This window comes from Lutzomyia longipalpis, chromosome 3 (genome assembly GCF_024334085.1).
Source record: "Lutzomyia longipalpis isolate SR_M1_2022 chromosome 3, ASM2433408v1".
Lineage (NCBI taxonomy): Eukaryota > Metazoa > Arthropoda > Insecta > Diptera > Psychodidae > Lutzomyia > Lutzomyia longipalpis.
Window position 1 is genome coordinate 15,950,717 of NC_074709.1, and position 15,733 is coordinate 15,966,449.

The window sequence follows — 15,733 nt, forward strand, 5'->3', positions numbered from 1 at the left end:
ATCTAATGACCAATGAACATATACCATTTTATAGCTCTTTCAATTAATGCCAGACTGCCCAATGAGACTCTAAAGCGAGAGTGAATTAGTCATGAAAATGAAACTATATTAATGCTGAAACATTTAATAAAAGTTCTTAAACTCCTTCTGCAATTATACTTTTACCTTCAATCCCTTCAATATATTACAGCGTGTATGGAGAAATTGAGAGCTTTCTCTGGAGCTACATCTCATAAAATAAAGTTTTTTTGTGGTGTATTCATTTGGATAATCTAAGAAAAAAAATGTGCAAGTGTTTTAATGGAAGTTTGTCGTATTTATATGATTTATAAAACAAACAAAAAAAAACATTTAAAGCTCGTTTCTCACACGATTTAATATATATACTAGTCAACCCGAGCCCCCAATCACGTGTGAGCAAACTCCATTTTAAGCTATAAAAGGGGGGCGTGTATTAGTAGGGGGGATGAATAATAAGTTAGATACTCCGAAAAATTAAAAATAAAGAAATCCCGTTATCTGACCCTTCAGCAAGTAGAAAATGGGAAAAAATCAATTTTTCTGTGGGGGCGCTATAAAGGGGGGTTGGGGCGGAATCCCATATAGCGCTTGCAACTTGTATTGGCCCCCTCTACCCCCATACCAAATTTCATCAGGATCGGCCCAGCCGTTTAGGAGGAGTTCATGTGCCACAAACAAACAAACAAACTCTTCAGCTTTATATATTAATGAAGTTCATGGTTTATTAGTTTAAATATCTTTCTATATCCTTCACATAAAAATAACTCACCCATCGAGCTTCATCTAGACATGGAGCATAAATCATCCTGCACAAAAATTGTTAAACTGAAAAATATTTAAAAAATCACACGTTATATCTTTGAATTTTACAAAATGTCACAAACATATTTTTGAACTCTTTTTTTTTTCAAGTGAATCATTTTTATGTTCAACCTGAAATGATTGTGGCATAAATAAAACCCAAACTGTGTGAACAGTGATAAATAAATCCATTCATTTCATTCCCATTGTACAGGAGAATTGAAACATATTTGATAGAAAGTTTTTAGCAGACTCTTCCATGTGAATGAATTTATTACAATATGGAAGCTTTTGTTCAACGTTTCAGTGGACTTACAATAAAAAATAAATAAAACACAAGTACTCTACTTTCCACAAATACACCTTACCAATTATTTGTGATTAATGTACAAAAAATATACTTTGAAAATTTTATAAATAGTAGTTGGAGAGTTTATTTAATATTTCGCTTGTTGCAACAGCAATTATCGTATCTGCTGTAGAAATCCCTATCTTTATACGATATTTGCTGTTTCAACCAGCGATTTGTAAAATAAAATGAAAAAATATGTAGCTTATGTATTGTAAAATTATTTGTAAATTATGTATTGCCTTTTAACTTTTGTTGTTTTTTTATTAATTACAATTATAACCTCAATGAAAAATTAAATATATAGGTATTATTGTTGTTTTTACGACAACAATAATACGATGTACAAATTGGCGCGCAAGATCATCTGCAGATCTACCAAAAACACTTGTATGTATAAGGGAGAAATAAATTATTATTATCATCTCTGCAGATCGGTACGCCGCGCCGGAGTTTTGTAGACTCGGTCGTTCCAAGTTAGCTTTCGTAAGGGAATAATAAAATTATTATTCTCCTATAATCTTATTGTCTTTATTTGAAAATATTACAATTGGAGAGGCCGGTTAATGAGGACATATTATTATTATTATTATTTTTTATAAAGATTTCAAATTGGGAGCTTATGGAGATTAGTAAAATGCTTAATATTTACTGTGCTGTCTTCTTAAGCCTTGACCCTCCATCATCACCGAAAATTATTATCAATATATTCTGCATATGATACACATACACATGGTCTACATTTGGGAAATTATGGGAAAATAGGTAATAAACAATCTAAAGAATTATTTACTAATAATATTCAGAGATGCAAGAATTTTCGATAATTCACACAACTGGTTGAGCCCAATGATCGTCAAAACGCGTCATAATCTGTATCTGTGTTGGAGAATTTTTATCGATGAAAATATTGAAGGAGCTTTTATGTCTTCATTTTTTCTGTCGTGCTGCATGGGGTGGAGAGTAGATTTTTTCCACGCTCATTTAATGAAATTACGCGGGAGTGTGAAAACGCAGGAGTAAAAGCTACACTCCCCATTAGTGTTGGGTGCTATCCTGGCTGGAAATCTTGACAACTTGGCAGAAGTGGGTGGGAGTTGTAATGAAATTTCTCATTTCATTGCTTTAATTTTAATTTGCTCGTATCTGAAAGCTCTCAAAATTGCTGTAATTTGGACTTTTTATCACTTTTTCCACTCACACTCTTTCTCTCTCGTTCTGTCTCTTTTCCGATGACTTTTTATGGAAAATATACATATACAATCAACCGACATCCACCCTTGGTGCGGGCATCCAAACTCTCCTTTGCAGAGCTGAGGGCAACAGTACTGGGGCCATCTGATATGTATGTAAAATCGGGAAGTACCATTCGAATTGTTTGCCGTATCCCACAAGGACCACATGATCTGGGCAATGTGTTTTGGTACAAAGGTGAGTACCTATTGCACAGGTGAATTGAATGAAAATGGCGGCACAGTGTCACAGCTGCTGTTTTTGTTCAATTAGCAAAGTTAATCAGTTTAATTGAAATACGCGCCAACCCTCCCTCACTTTGCTGACGCACTCAACTTGATGAGTTTGTGTTCTTGCAAATATCCATCCATCCCTTCACACCTTATAAATGTACATATGGGTGAGTGTATAATCTAAAGCAATATAATTGAATAACTATAGGTGCTGAATTGCTGCAAGCGGCGCATGCAAATGAAGTTTATGCTGACAAAACCCAAAGAATAACAATAGACTCTGATTGGGTGGATGGATTGACTTCCAGGTAAATATATAGTGTACATGGTGGTCGTGTGAAAAGCATCATGTATAACACACCATCATCCCTCACACAGCTCACACACGCTCCTTTTCCTACACACTGCGCAAATTCCATTCACTCCTTTACATTTCCCTTTTCTCTCTTCCCACTTCTTTTGAGGGATTAAAACACAAGACCCCAGCATCTCTCCCATCCATCCGTATTAATCCACCAGCGACAACCAAACAACCAACATCACCACCCCCGTAACTCTTGCGAAAACATTCGCACAACTCACCCCTATAACAGAGAGTATATCAGCAACTCCCAAACTGCCTGATCAAGTTCCATTCAGTTTACCCCTTAAATATTCATTCACCACATACTGACTTCCGGTGACCATACATTCCTCTCAATCTTCCAGATTGATCATCCAAATGGCTGTGCCCAGTGACACGGGAAATTATTCTTGTGTGCCCACAACTGTTGCTAAACCCGGAAGTGTTTATGTTCACGTAATTATCGGTGAGTTATTTAATGAACTGTTCCAAATTTAATGCTCTAACCCATTGCTATTCCACACCACATATCTGTGTGCATTTTGATAACTATTTTTTTCACCCTTAAGACAAATCACTGTTCAATTGAAAAGTGGATAATTCTATGAACTAATACCTCTATTTTTCAATTATGTATCCATTGGAATGGATAAATATTTTTCTTACATATTTGTCTTGATTAGTTTAACAATAAAAATTACATTTAGTAAAAAAAAACTACAATTACATTAACTTTTAATAACCAATTTGTAAAGAATTGGTAATGAGGTAATGGCGGCCTAATAAAATCAAACTTCTTACCACTTTAAATAAGTAAAAAAATATGAATAATAATAAAATAATATTCTTTTATTTAGTCTTTTTTATTTAACTTCATGACTCTAAATTTTGCGCATAATTTTTTACATTTAAAATTTGACATTTTGAGTGATAGTTGTTAAATAAGATTAAGCAGATGAATTGAGTCTTCTAATAGAGTTATCACACCTAAAATCACTTTATGTTGAAGATTTTACATGTGAAAAAAAAACGAGAAAAGCAAAATTGTTGTCTCTCTCGTACTCACTAGAGGTTATGATGCTCAAGCAAAGCAATCCTGCGATCACGAAAGAGTAATACACGTCTGATCATTGATATGTCTTTTCTATTTCTACCTATTTCTTTATTCTACATTACGTTTGATTAATTGGGGGGTCAGCATTAAGTTTGGGTTGAAGTCGCTTTACCCGGTTTTATGCTAATCCTTACAATATTCATTTTTCACAGAATTTTTATTTTTTAATTAAGAAATAAAATAAATAAAAAATTTGCACAGCATAGTATACGACCAGCGATATCTTTTGAATCATTATGAAATAATACTATAGTCAACCCGAGCCCCCAAACACGTGTAAGCAAACTCCATTTTAAGCTATAAAAGGGGGACGTATATTAGTAGGGGTGATGAATAATACGGTACACCGAAAAAGTTTTTAAATAAAAGAATCCCGTTATCTGACCTTTCAGCAGGTAGAAAATAGGAAAAAATCAATTTTTTGTGGGGGCGCTGTAAAGGGGGAGGAGGCCGAAACCTATATAGCTCTTGAAACTCCTATTGACCCCCTCTACCCCCCTACTAAATTTCATCACGATCGGCCCAGCCGTTTAGGAGGAGTTCATGTGCCACAAACAAACAGACTTTTCAGCTAAGATTAAGATAGTTGCTTCCAAGAAAGAAATTCGTCAAATTTTCAAACTAGAAGAATTTTAAAAGAAAAAATTAACGTAAAAGCAACAGCTTCAGCAGAATGCCCCTTGGCTATGAATTTCATCAAGAATGAATGCACATAACAAGTTTTCCGTTAAAAAATTCAATGTCATGCAATTTAATAGAAAATAATATTTTTCAAAGCCTTTGGAAATTAAGAGAAAAAAAACTTTAAGCTTCTCCCAGGAAATGGCCAAGCAAAAAATAAAAAAAGATGAAAATGCTAGGATGATTCATTTTCTTCACTTCTCCACCCATCATACCCCTTTTTCTCTCTCGTATAAACGCATCATCATGCGAAAGAACAAAAAAGTGCACAGTGTGTATAACAAAGGCTGTGAGCAAAAGGTAGAGAAAATAATAGCCACAGAATGAAGAGATGTAACAAGGCGTCTGACGCAGGTAATAAATTTTATTGGCTTCCTTCAGTCCCTCATAAAAGATAATTGAATTTATTTTATTTTACATCCCACACTTTGTTGCACACCTTTAGGGGCGTGGGTGATCGGAACGCATAGCTTAAGAATTGTGCGAATGAGAAAAACCGATCGTGGTCAGTCGATAGAAAGACGACACTCCATAAAATATACACTCCATCGTCATTCAAATTTAACCAATCTGTAGGAAAGCTTGTGTGGAATCACGTAAGATAAAGAGAAATCGATGAGCTTTCACATTGTGTTTGTAAGTCTTCGCATGAAAGCTCCATATATGTATATGAAACAGAAAGTCTATATAATGCAATGTTCTGTGTTTAATAAAATTTAAGTCATACCATTTGTATAAAAAAAAGTTATAAATCTCAAAAAAAGAATCACAGCTAAAAGAATCATTAAGCACAATATTTCATGAAGATATTTTTTCATTCATTATACACAGAGCTTTTAGGACTTTTATTAAAATTCCCAAAAAATATGATTTAAGAATTTTCTTGCGGACCTAAATATTAATAAAATATGCAATAAATTGCAAGGGTTCAACAATAATAGTTCTTAAATGAAATAAATGGAGTTAAGGAGACAAATGGAAATTATTCAGACTTTATTCACATACAAACTTAATGTACATACATTTTCCAAAGAATGGGAACACATAATAAGGATTGCATTTGAATTAAATTTTAATAATGATTCTTAAAAAAAAAATTTAAATAATTTTGATTTATTTATACACAGCTTAAACCTCAAAAATTTTCATAAACATGACACTAAAATATTTTTTGAAAAAAAAAAGACATTTTTAAAATTTTAATTAAACTTAAATATTTCTGAAAAATGAAAAACACGGTCACTCTTCCAAAACTATTTATTATTAATCACAAGTGTAAGAGTTTCTTCATTTAACTTTATTGTAAATATTATTGAAAAGAAAAATGCAATAGTATTTTCATGGATATTTAATCTTAAACAGGTGGCATCATGTACCTACCAAACCGAACTATAAGCTTTCTTTCAGCAAGAAAGTTTTTAAAAGTCACGAGTTAGCATGTAGAAGTCCACCCACCGTAAACGGGGTTTGCGTTGCACGGAGGTGAAAGGACTTTTTAATCATTTAATTAAATTCTACAAACAATTTGTTTACTCACTTTAGGTAGGTACATGATTTGTAATTAAATTCCCGTACGGTTAATCGTTTTATGTTTTGCTGAGTTTTTTTGCATCGTCTAGCACGATTTAATTAGTCTGGAAAATTGGCGCCAAAGGCATTGAGCTTTTGGTATGTAAAACTTTTTATTTCTTTTTTTATACATAAGGTATGTCAGTGTGTACCGAATCAAAATCCAATTTTTTTCACATCACATTAAGCGTACTATATAATTAATGCGTTGAAAAAAAAATACTTCGCAGTCCAAGCAAAAGATAAATAAAATAGCAGCGGAAACATAATGAGAAACAATGTATTGGATTTGAGTGGGCGAGAAGTATTCATGAGGATCAGATTGAGCACCTTTACATACCAGAAAGCTTCCTTAATCCCAAATGCTCAACAAATAATTCCACATACAAGAAGCGGATGCTTCATAAACCTATGTACACACATTTAACAACCAGAGGTAGCTGATGTTTTCGAGTATTTCCGGATAAAACCCCATACTCATCCATCCCCCCCCCCCTTCCTCACCCACGCAACATGGCAACCCAGCCAATGTGTGAAGTTGCTCCACATAAAAAGCATCAAGATCGTATCACCAATTAGTATGTTATGTGACTTGTTATCGTGCCACGGAGCAAGGAGTATCCTTCAGCAGAGATTGTAAGACGAGTGCGAGGAAAATCATCCCGTGCCGGATTCATATTACAAAGTAAATATTTGTCCCTCTGGCAGAGAACCCATAAACAAGGGGACTTGGAAAGGAATAAATGAGGAGAAGGAGATGGATTTTATGTAACATCTCATCACCTATATGTGAACCCTAAAAGACCACCTATTGCAGACTATAAATGTGTGTGTGTGTAATTCGATAAGCACAGTATCGCAAATTTCGTGATTTAATACCCACAGATTTAACTTGATGTTCTTTATATAAATATCAAGATAATCCAGACACACGTTTTATTTAATATTTTTTTTACAAGTATTTATTATTAATTGTCTTTTTGTACTATAATTAGTTCATATTTAAATTAATTTGTCAAATAAATTCCATTATAGTAGAAAGAAAAGAAGAATAAATTTAACAAAGAAAATAATTTGTGAAATACCTTGATACTCTCTGAATGATTGGCATGGGGAAGTGCACTCTATATCCTCTGTATAAATGGTATCCATATGCACCGTAAACAACTCTCATGCTATTTAGTAAATTAATCCCCATGAAATCGTACTGAAATCTTCCAGAATCCTATTCCGGGTTACATGTACTATGTAAACCTTTTGAGAGAGAAACGTACACCATGCTCATTGTATGCGAAATACCTTTTCAGTGGAGGCGCCAGGTGAAAGCTTTTAAACTTCAAAAGTATTTAAAGTACATTGGAAGGGAAAATCTTTTCTTTTTGAATAAATTTTCCAATAGTTTGCAAATACAAAAACAGAGGAATCTTAACAATGTCTAAAACAATATTTCGTTCATTAAATAAAGCATCTCACATTTCTGTTGACTTTGTGTGTATAATTTTAAAAGAAAAAGAACAAGAAATTTAAATTATAATGATGCATATACAGCGAAGAAGAGATTTTGTGGGAAATTCACAACAAAGGCAATGGAAAAAAGTAAATGAAGAAACTTGAAAAGAATCTGCACATTATTAAATTGAAAAGATTCCTTTTAATTCAATATTCACTAGGTATTCTAATAATATTTTAATAAGAGTTCAGATAAAATCCTTGCAATGGAAAATTGTTAAAAGGAAACTACGCGGAAAGATACCCTCGAGCTTCTGGATTAAATAAAAGATTATACAATTATTCTGTAGTATACATACATTTTGATGCCAGAAGTTGTTAATGTTGAATATTTTGTCATTTCCTCTATATGTAATACATATTTAAATTCTTAATATGATTAGCTCTTCGTGGAGAGATGATTTGTATTTTTTTTAGTATAATTTGATGAGAAGATCTAAAAAAATAGTTTTAATTGGATGCTTTTATACAAGTTTGTATACCTATTAAAGATATTCCGAAAAAAAATTTGTTAAAAAAAAATATTTCGCCGTTTGACAAAAAATTGTTTTTTTTTTAAGGAAATTACCCAAAATAACCCAAGAGAGAAGATTTAATTTGCTTTAATCGTATGCTTATATGTTAATATTGTTTAAGTTGAAAAATAATTACTTATGCTGAATAATCTAAAATAATTTCATCAATCGTTTTTGGTGCTAAACAAGACCTCCTTTTAAAGTTAATTTTTTCCACTACGTGAACTATATAGATACAGAAAAGGAAATTCTAAAAAAAAAGATATATTTATTGGAACTTAGAATAGTCTCGATTTTTTTATTTAATTACATCTTCCAAGAAGGCACTCAAAGAGAGTTAATATTATCATTTATTTTAATTCCCATGTTTCTACTTCAGAATTTTATTAAATAACAAAAATAAGGATCTGAGAAAATAAAATTCTGAGCAAAACCTCCTTCTTGTGAGCCCTTATAGTTGGAATGAAAACCCTGATCAAGAAAAGAAAAACACACCCAAAGTCTTGGAAAGTTGTGCAAGTTTACTTCTCTGGAGTTGAGAAGACAAATGGACAACATGGTCTGTATACTCACGTATGCCACTGGGGAATTTGATTTATATGTCAATCGAGGAATTGGCTGGTAGTGGAGCATGAGAGAAAGTGGCCTCGGACTACATTTGTTACACACTTTCACCCAATTTGGCATGAAGATGAATTAACATTCACACCATGGAGGACATCACAAAATCCCAACCAAATTGCACTACACACAACGAGGAGGTAGAATATAATGGTGTGGTGTAATGGGTGTAATACAAGAATAAATCCTGGGGGATGGGCTTGTGAGAAAAGTCTCTCGTGGTGCACAAATAGAATTATCCTCGCAATTTTATCCGCATCGCAATCTCCTGGTCCTCGTGCCGCCTTTCCGCCCACTAAAAAAATGTTCCACAGCGGAAATAATCCATCAGAAGACGATGACTAACATTTCTCTACGTACTCTGGCCCATTTTTTATATACGTTACACATCTTGTCTTTTTCTCCCATCACCCCCAATACGCCTCTGCATATCATAGCACAACAATTTCCGGAACTTAAATGAAAATATTTTCCAAACGTTTTCCATGCTGGAAGAGACCATGTGGGCCTCTCCTGCCCAAACTCTCAGTAATCTCCCTCCAAAACAGCTTGGCTTCATTGTGCCGAAAAACCACCAACAATATGGCCCAAGTTTGTCGTTTATAAAACTTGAAATCATTTACAGCAAGGCAAAAAAAACGTCTCCTACAGAAAAATTAAAAACTTACATATTGTCCTTAGGAAGTATGGCTTGAATCAATTTTTTAGCAAACAAATAGTTTTTATTTCAATCGTTTTACTCATATGTACTGAAAGAGCTTTAAGAGTAAAATTAAATTCCCTTAAAACACTTATGTCGAATTTTTAAGATTTTTTAAAAAAAAAAATTGTCTAATTCTCTTTTTTGAAAAAAAAAAAACATTGAAATATTATAATCTGTTATATAATTTTCATCTTCATAAATAAAAATTACTTCTCTATTGAGATACATTTTTTCATACCTTTAAATTTCGTAGCGTTGTTCCATTTCTTCGCTATTGAAGAAGACATCCTTAGAAGTTGAGGAGAAGTTAATTATTTTGAGTGTTCAGGGAACTTGATTGCCCTCTAAAGGATTAACTCCTATTTTGAACTCTTTTGATGCTATACCGTTTTGCTTTTTTTATCCTACTCTTCTCAATGAAAAATTCAACTCCATTATTTATACTACATGCGCGAAGAAACTTGAAGAGAGTGAGAGTGAAAAGCGTTCTGGTGATAAGAAAAATCTCGAGGAGCATTTGTATGTGTTGTGCGTACAACAATGCTATCATCCTTGATGACTGTTCAATAAATTAATTTCTGCCGGGGGAATGTATGGTGATTTTTCCTCCAAAGAGTTTACAGTGTTAGCTCCAATCAGTAACATCGTCAATGGAGGCGCCTGGTGAACAGATTAAAATCTCATTTATTTCTGATTCGGACGCGCAAGATAGAAAAGCAAATGGTACGGGGGGAACAGCGCAATTTTCTCACCATCAACAACCCCAAAAATTTGACTAAAGCTTTAGGTAACTTTCATATCATTTTGCAATAGGATTTTTTTCGGCGTGCGGCTTGGCTTGTCCGCGCGCCATGAAAAATAACACATGATTGATGATTTTTCGGGAGGAATAGAATTGAAATCAGTGGCCATAAAAAAGGCTATGTCCTAGCGGATGGGGTTGAAGCGCCTTCGCGGGGAAGGAGAAGTACTGACGCAATTTTCAGGACTGAAAAATAATCGGTGAAAACTGGTACGGTGGTTGGGAAATTATTCAAAAGAGTTTGGGAAGGAATTTTAATGGCAAATAAATGACTGTGAAAAAAACATAAGAAGTGGTGATCATCATAAAAATACTTCCAAGAAATTGTGGATAGATATTTTGGCATAACAGTTTAATAAAATCAAATCAGTTTTGCAAATACAAAATTTTATATAAAAAAAATGGATTGAAATATAAATTCCATATATTTGTCTTTATGGTTAAAATGAAGTGAAAAGCTTCCAGCCAGTTCGCAAAATGTCTGTGAATTTTAAATATTCGTTATATAGAAGCAACCACAGTTTTTGAGTAGACTTATGCTCATATTTTATCCCGTGGATCAAGATTTGAATAAGTTTGTCGTAAATATTGAAAATATGCTTCCTCCATCCACTCATTCCGAGCATCTTGTTAGAAAGAGAAAAACTTGCAGAAAATTCCCATGCCCTTTCCGCCAAAGAGTGAGATTCCAACGTTCTTTGCGAGGAAGTGTTTATGCTTTTGGGTGAGACATTTTGCACCGCAAGATTCATATTTCTCAATTTCACCCCCTTTCGGCCCAGTGGGAATTTTGGGGCGAGAAAACTTAAAAATTTATTTACACCACAATAATTTAGTCTTTCCCGCCACTTTTTGCCTACACACACACCCTAACCGTGGCGCCATAGTCCTTTTATTGTCTCTGGGGATTTATGGTGCTTAGATGCTTCCTCCTATAATGCTTATATTCTCTAAACATTCCCGCCACAACACCATTCTTTTGTATCACAATGGAGATGGTGTGTCGCTCCTTCAGGGAGAGGCGCCTCAGTTTCCAGCACTATCCTAGTGAAAAGTTCCATCTTCAGCACTGCCACGACAGAGAAAATATAATGAATATCATTATTTTACTTTCCCCCAAAGGGGCATAAATAAGGGATAAACAACAAAGAAAAAGGTTTTTTTTACAATTGAGCGTGTTAGGAGAAAAGAAAACGAAAAGCTTTCTGCACGCACGCCAAAGTCATTCCTTCCAAAACAGTTTTTCTTTTCTTTGAAAGCGCATTTTCTTATTTAGTTGAAAAAAGAATTAAAAGAGTTAATTACAAGAATATTCATCTTGAAATAATAAGATGAATTTGTATTAAGTACACAAAAACTGAAAGATATATTCATGGTAAGGTATACAGGGCCTTTTATGAAGCACTTTCTTATGTTGTTGTAATTCGGTTTTTTCTTGTTTTGCAATTACCTAATTTCCGGTAGAATTAAGTGAATTAAGTTTTCAAAAAATATTTTTAAGAACTACCCCTAATCGTGTAAGTATACTGAATTAAAAATATCCCAAATGGTATTTTTCCGTAACATAGAAGAACTCATCACAAATATAAAATACGAAAAATAGAGAATTAACTGTGAGAAAAAACTTCTTCAACAACCATCTAATTGCATCAATTCACAAACTAGTTTCCTTCTGGGACATCTGCGGATTCATTGCCTAATATATATTATATAGAATATAAATAGAAATTTCCTTTTAAGAAAGCAAATATACATTTAAAGAAAAAGAACCTTCTTCGTGTCATTCGTATATTTTCTTTTTCTCATTCTGAAAATTTTATCGTGACAAATGCAAATGCAGTGTAAGAAAAGTTTGTCAGAAGCATTCAACTTTCCGCGAAATTTTATTATTTTTTTCCTTTTCAACTACAACTTTCTGTGGAAGAGGAAGGAGAAATTTATGTAGATGTTTGAATAAAATGGGAGAAAATGATGAAAATAATTTCCGAAAGCTTTGCATTGGTAGAAGATAATGAAAATAAATATATGGATTTTAATTGGGAACAATCTTCTGTGAGTTTACATCCGAAAAGTCCTTAATTTCCAAAAAGGAAAATAAATGAAATTAATGAAAAGGGAAATTTATCACACTGGGAATGATTTAGGATGTTCATCATCCAAGAGAAAGTAATATATAGTTGATACTGAAATTAATTCTTACAAAAGAGGATAATGGTTAACTGAATTTTAAAGTGAAAAGTTTTAGATGCGAAGCTTTTTGGACGAAGCTCTTCACACAAAAAATACATATATATGTGGAAGCAGCAGTGCGGGAGTATTTCGTAGATGAGCATATATTTGGGTGATGTCTGCATCAGCAAGTTGCACTGGGAGCAAGATTGTGGCCATTGAAGTGTGTGTTCACTAATGTTAACCACTTTCTCTCTTCTATTCTGCAGGAGAACATCCAGCTGCGATGCAACACAACTCAGCTGAACGGACCATGAGGACGCGTGAGAGGATTGGTGCATTTATTGCTGTGACATTTCTAGTTCAATTTGCAACCAACATATTTGGGTATTGGACATCCTCCTCAGTACTACTGCATCAGCCAGGAACCTCCCACATCCCACGGGGTGGCACGAGATGAAACTTTCACCCCTGCCGAAGGCCCTTAGCCATCCCAGCTTGACTTTCACACAGCCGGATGAATGGCAGTGGCACCTCGGCACAATACAACATCCTCGGCGTTGTGGAGGCAAAGTGTGACTGTGCAATTTGAGAAAATTCAATATTATCCCAAAGAGTGGATGTGCATAAAGTGGCTATATATGAAAAAGAAACTTGTTGGACTTCTTTTCTTCCATACTCCGCAAAGGGAAGTTGACAAAGAAAAATTTGGCTCATCACATTTTTACTATAGAAAAACACACATTAAATTGAAGTCATATTACGAAGCTAGGGAGTAGATGCATAAAATACATTCCGAGAAGAGCTTCAGTTTCAAGAGAATTTATTATAACAAAAAAAAAAAGGAAATAAAATATGTTTTATTATTATTAATGGGCATTTCATGGCCAGAAGCAAAAAGTAAGGAAGAAAGTTGTAGGTATTTTATTCTTTTTGTATTCCTTTCTGTTAAGCAAAGAAATCAAAATTACTCAAATTATTCTAATCTCTTAAAAATCATTTCATTTCCTGGAAAAGATTATGTATAATTTTGTGAGAAACTGAATAAATCCTGTAAGAAAGTAATTCTGTATGCAAATTGTTTTCTCATTATTCTAAGAAAATCATTTAATTCTACAAGCAAATGTTTCTATTCTCAAACATTCTTACTTTATTCTGTCGTTAAATAATTTATTTTTGTGTAATATAATTTCTGATTGAGAAGCAATTTTTTGAAACCAAATGAAAAACTAATTTTTTTTTCAACAAATCTTGAAATTACTGAAATTTCAAGATTTCAAACGATTTTCATGGGTTTCTTGGACGCTGAATAAGGCCCATTATTAGCAAAATATATCTCATGAAATAAATTCTGTGTACCTAAGTAAATTGTCAGCAAGTCATTCGTGTTTGTGAGGAAATACCAGGGGGGCAATAACTATGGCCTAAGGTGAACCATGAACGCAAGATTTGCGATCTTTATATGGAGTGAACGCAAGTGATCGCAAGATCGCAAGTGTGACCGCAAAAATGTATGGAGTGATCGCAAGATCGCAAGTGTGAGCGCAAAAATGTATGGAGTGATCGCAAGATCGCAAGTGTGACCGCAAAAATGTATGGAGTGATCGCAAGATCGCAAGTGTGACCGCAAAAATGTATGGAGTGATCGCAAGATCGCAAGTGAACGCAGAAGAGATAGCAAGATTTTCACATATCATTCCTTCTCTTTTTGTCTTATGTGTCTTATGTACATACATATATCTTATTTCCCTCTTTTTTGTCATATATTTACGACATTTTTTTATTTCATGCTGTCTCACTCCGACTTGTGAACTTCAGATCTTTGATCCTTATCACATTTGCCGCCAAAATAAGCATTTTTTCCATAATTCTTTTTTTTTTTTTTTTGAATATTTGGGGATATTTTTCTTTTTCATGAAAAGTGAAAAATGCGTAAATAAACTCTGAGTTTTCCACTTCTAACATACACTGGTACTGTTTTCTTGTAGAAATAAAAACATGTTGGTGCATAAAAAAATAGAAAATTTGTTCAAAAAGGCGGAAAATGTGAAGAATAGGACAATAAATCCGAAATTCACAAGTCCGAGCGAGTAGTCATACGGCAGTAATGTCGTGTGACAGAAAAGGAAAGAAAATAGTATAATCATGAAAGGATGAGTGAAAGCGAATGATACCCAAAAACATAACGCTCTTGGTTTTTCCTAGTTTTTCAAATAAAATCAAATGCATACCATATAATTATACAAGTAGGTATAACTACATACAAGCCTTGTAAAAAAAAATTATTAAATTTTTGCATAAAAAATTTAGAGAATGAAATGTTGGTCGGTGAAATGCAAGAGAAAGAGAGTTTTTCCAGCAGTGTCACATGATATGCGCGCGCAGCCAATCAGAGCATTCATCAGCTGCGTGTGCACTTCCAACGTACCAAAGCACTTTGCGCACTGCTCGCAAAAGTTGATAATAGACAATTTCGAGAATTTTATAACAAAATTTTGCTATTTTAATAAATAAAATATTGTTACCTATTTAATAGTAGGATTAATATTCTATTTTTTTTTGAAAAATTTAATAATTTAAATTAGGTTGAGAGTAATATTATGTACATAATATTATTAAAAGCAAAATTCGTTAAATAATAAAATGTGTTTAATTTTAATAAAGGATTTTATTATATATATTATATTCCGCACATTACATTGATATAAAATCCTTAGAATATTGAATTTCATTTTATACAATAGCTCAGGTCGATTAAATGCAATAGTAATTACATAATGTAAAGACCTGCATTTTACTACTCACTCACACAAGATGTTGGAACAGATCTCTTTCTCTCTACCTCATAATGTCATACTCGGCTATACTCTTCAGACTCATGTAATAAACAAGAAGAGAAGATACTACGAGAGTGACACAACTTTAGTAAGTGAGAAAAACGTGAGTACCTATGCACCTCATTTATTGTACATTGTACTTACAACTGATTGTAAAATAATTTTTACAACAATTTTTAAGATATTGAATTGGATTAATAGGCAAAAATAAAGCATTTCGAGTTTATGCATTT

At 33.3% G+C, this 15,733-nt stretch overlaps 1 protein-coding gene across 2 annotated transcripts in view; it reads left to right on the plus strand.

Annotated features, from left to right (window-relative positions):
- Positions 1-13,728, plus strand: part of LOC129793408 (zwei Ig domain protein zig-8-like) — a 99,268-nt gene extending 85,540 nt beyond the window's left edge. For both annotated transcript variants that reach the window (XM_055833409.1, XM_055833408.1), the window contains 4 exons: positions 2,483-2,602; positions 2,846-2,945; positions 3,346-3,446; positions 12,933-13,728. In XM_055833409.1, coding sequence (XP_055689384.1) covers positions 2,483-2,602; positions 2,846-2,945; positions 3,346-3,446; positions 12,933-13,123 — 512 coding nt within the window. In that variant the 3' untranslated portion in view covers positions 13,124-13,728. The remainder of the gene's footprint in view (positions 1-2,482; positions 2,603-2,845; positions 2,946-3,345; positions 3,447-12,932) is intronic.
- The last annotated feature ends 2,005 nt before the right edge of the window (positions 13,729-15,733 follow it).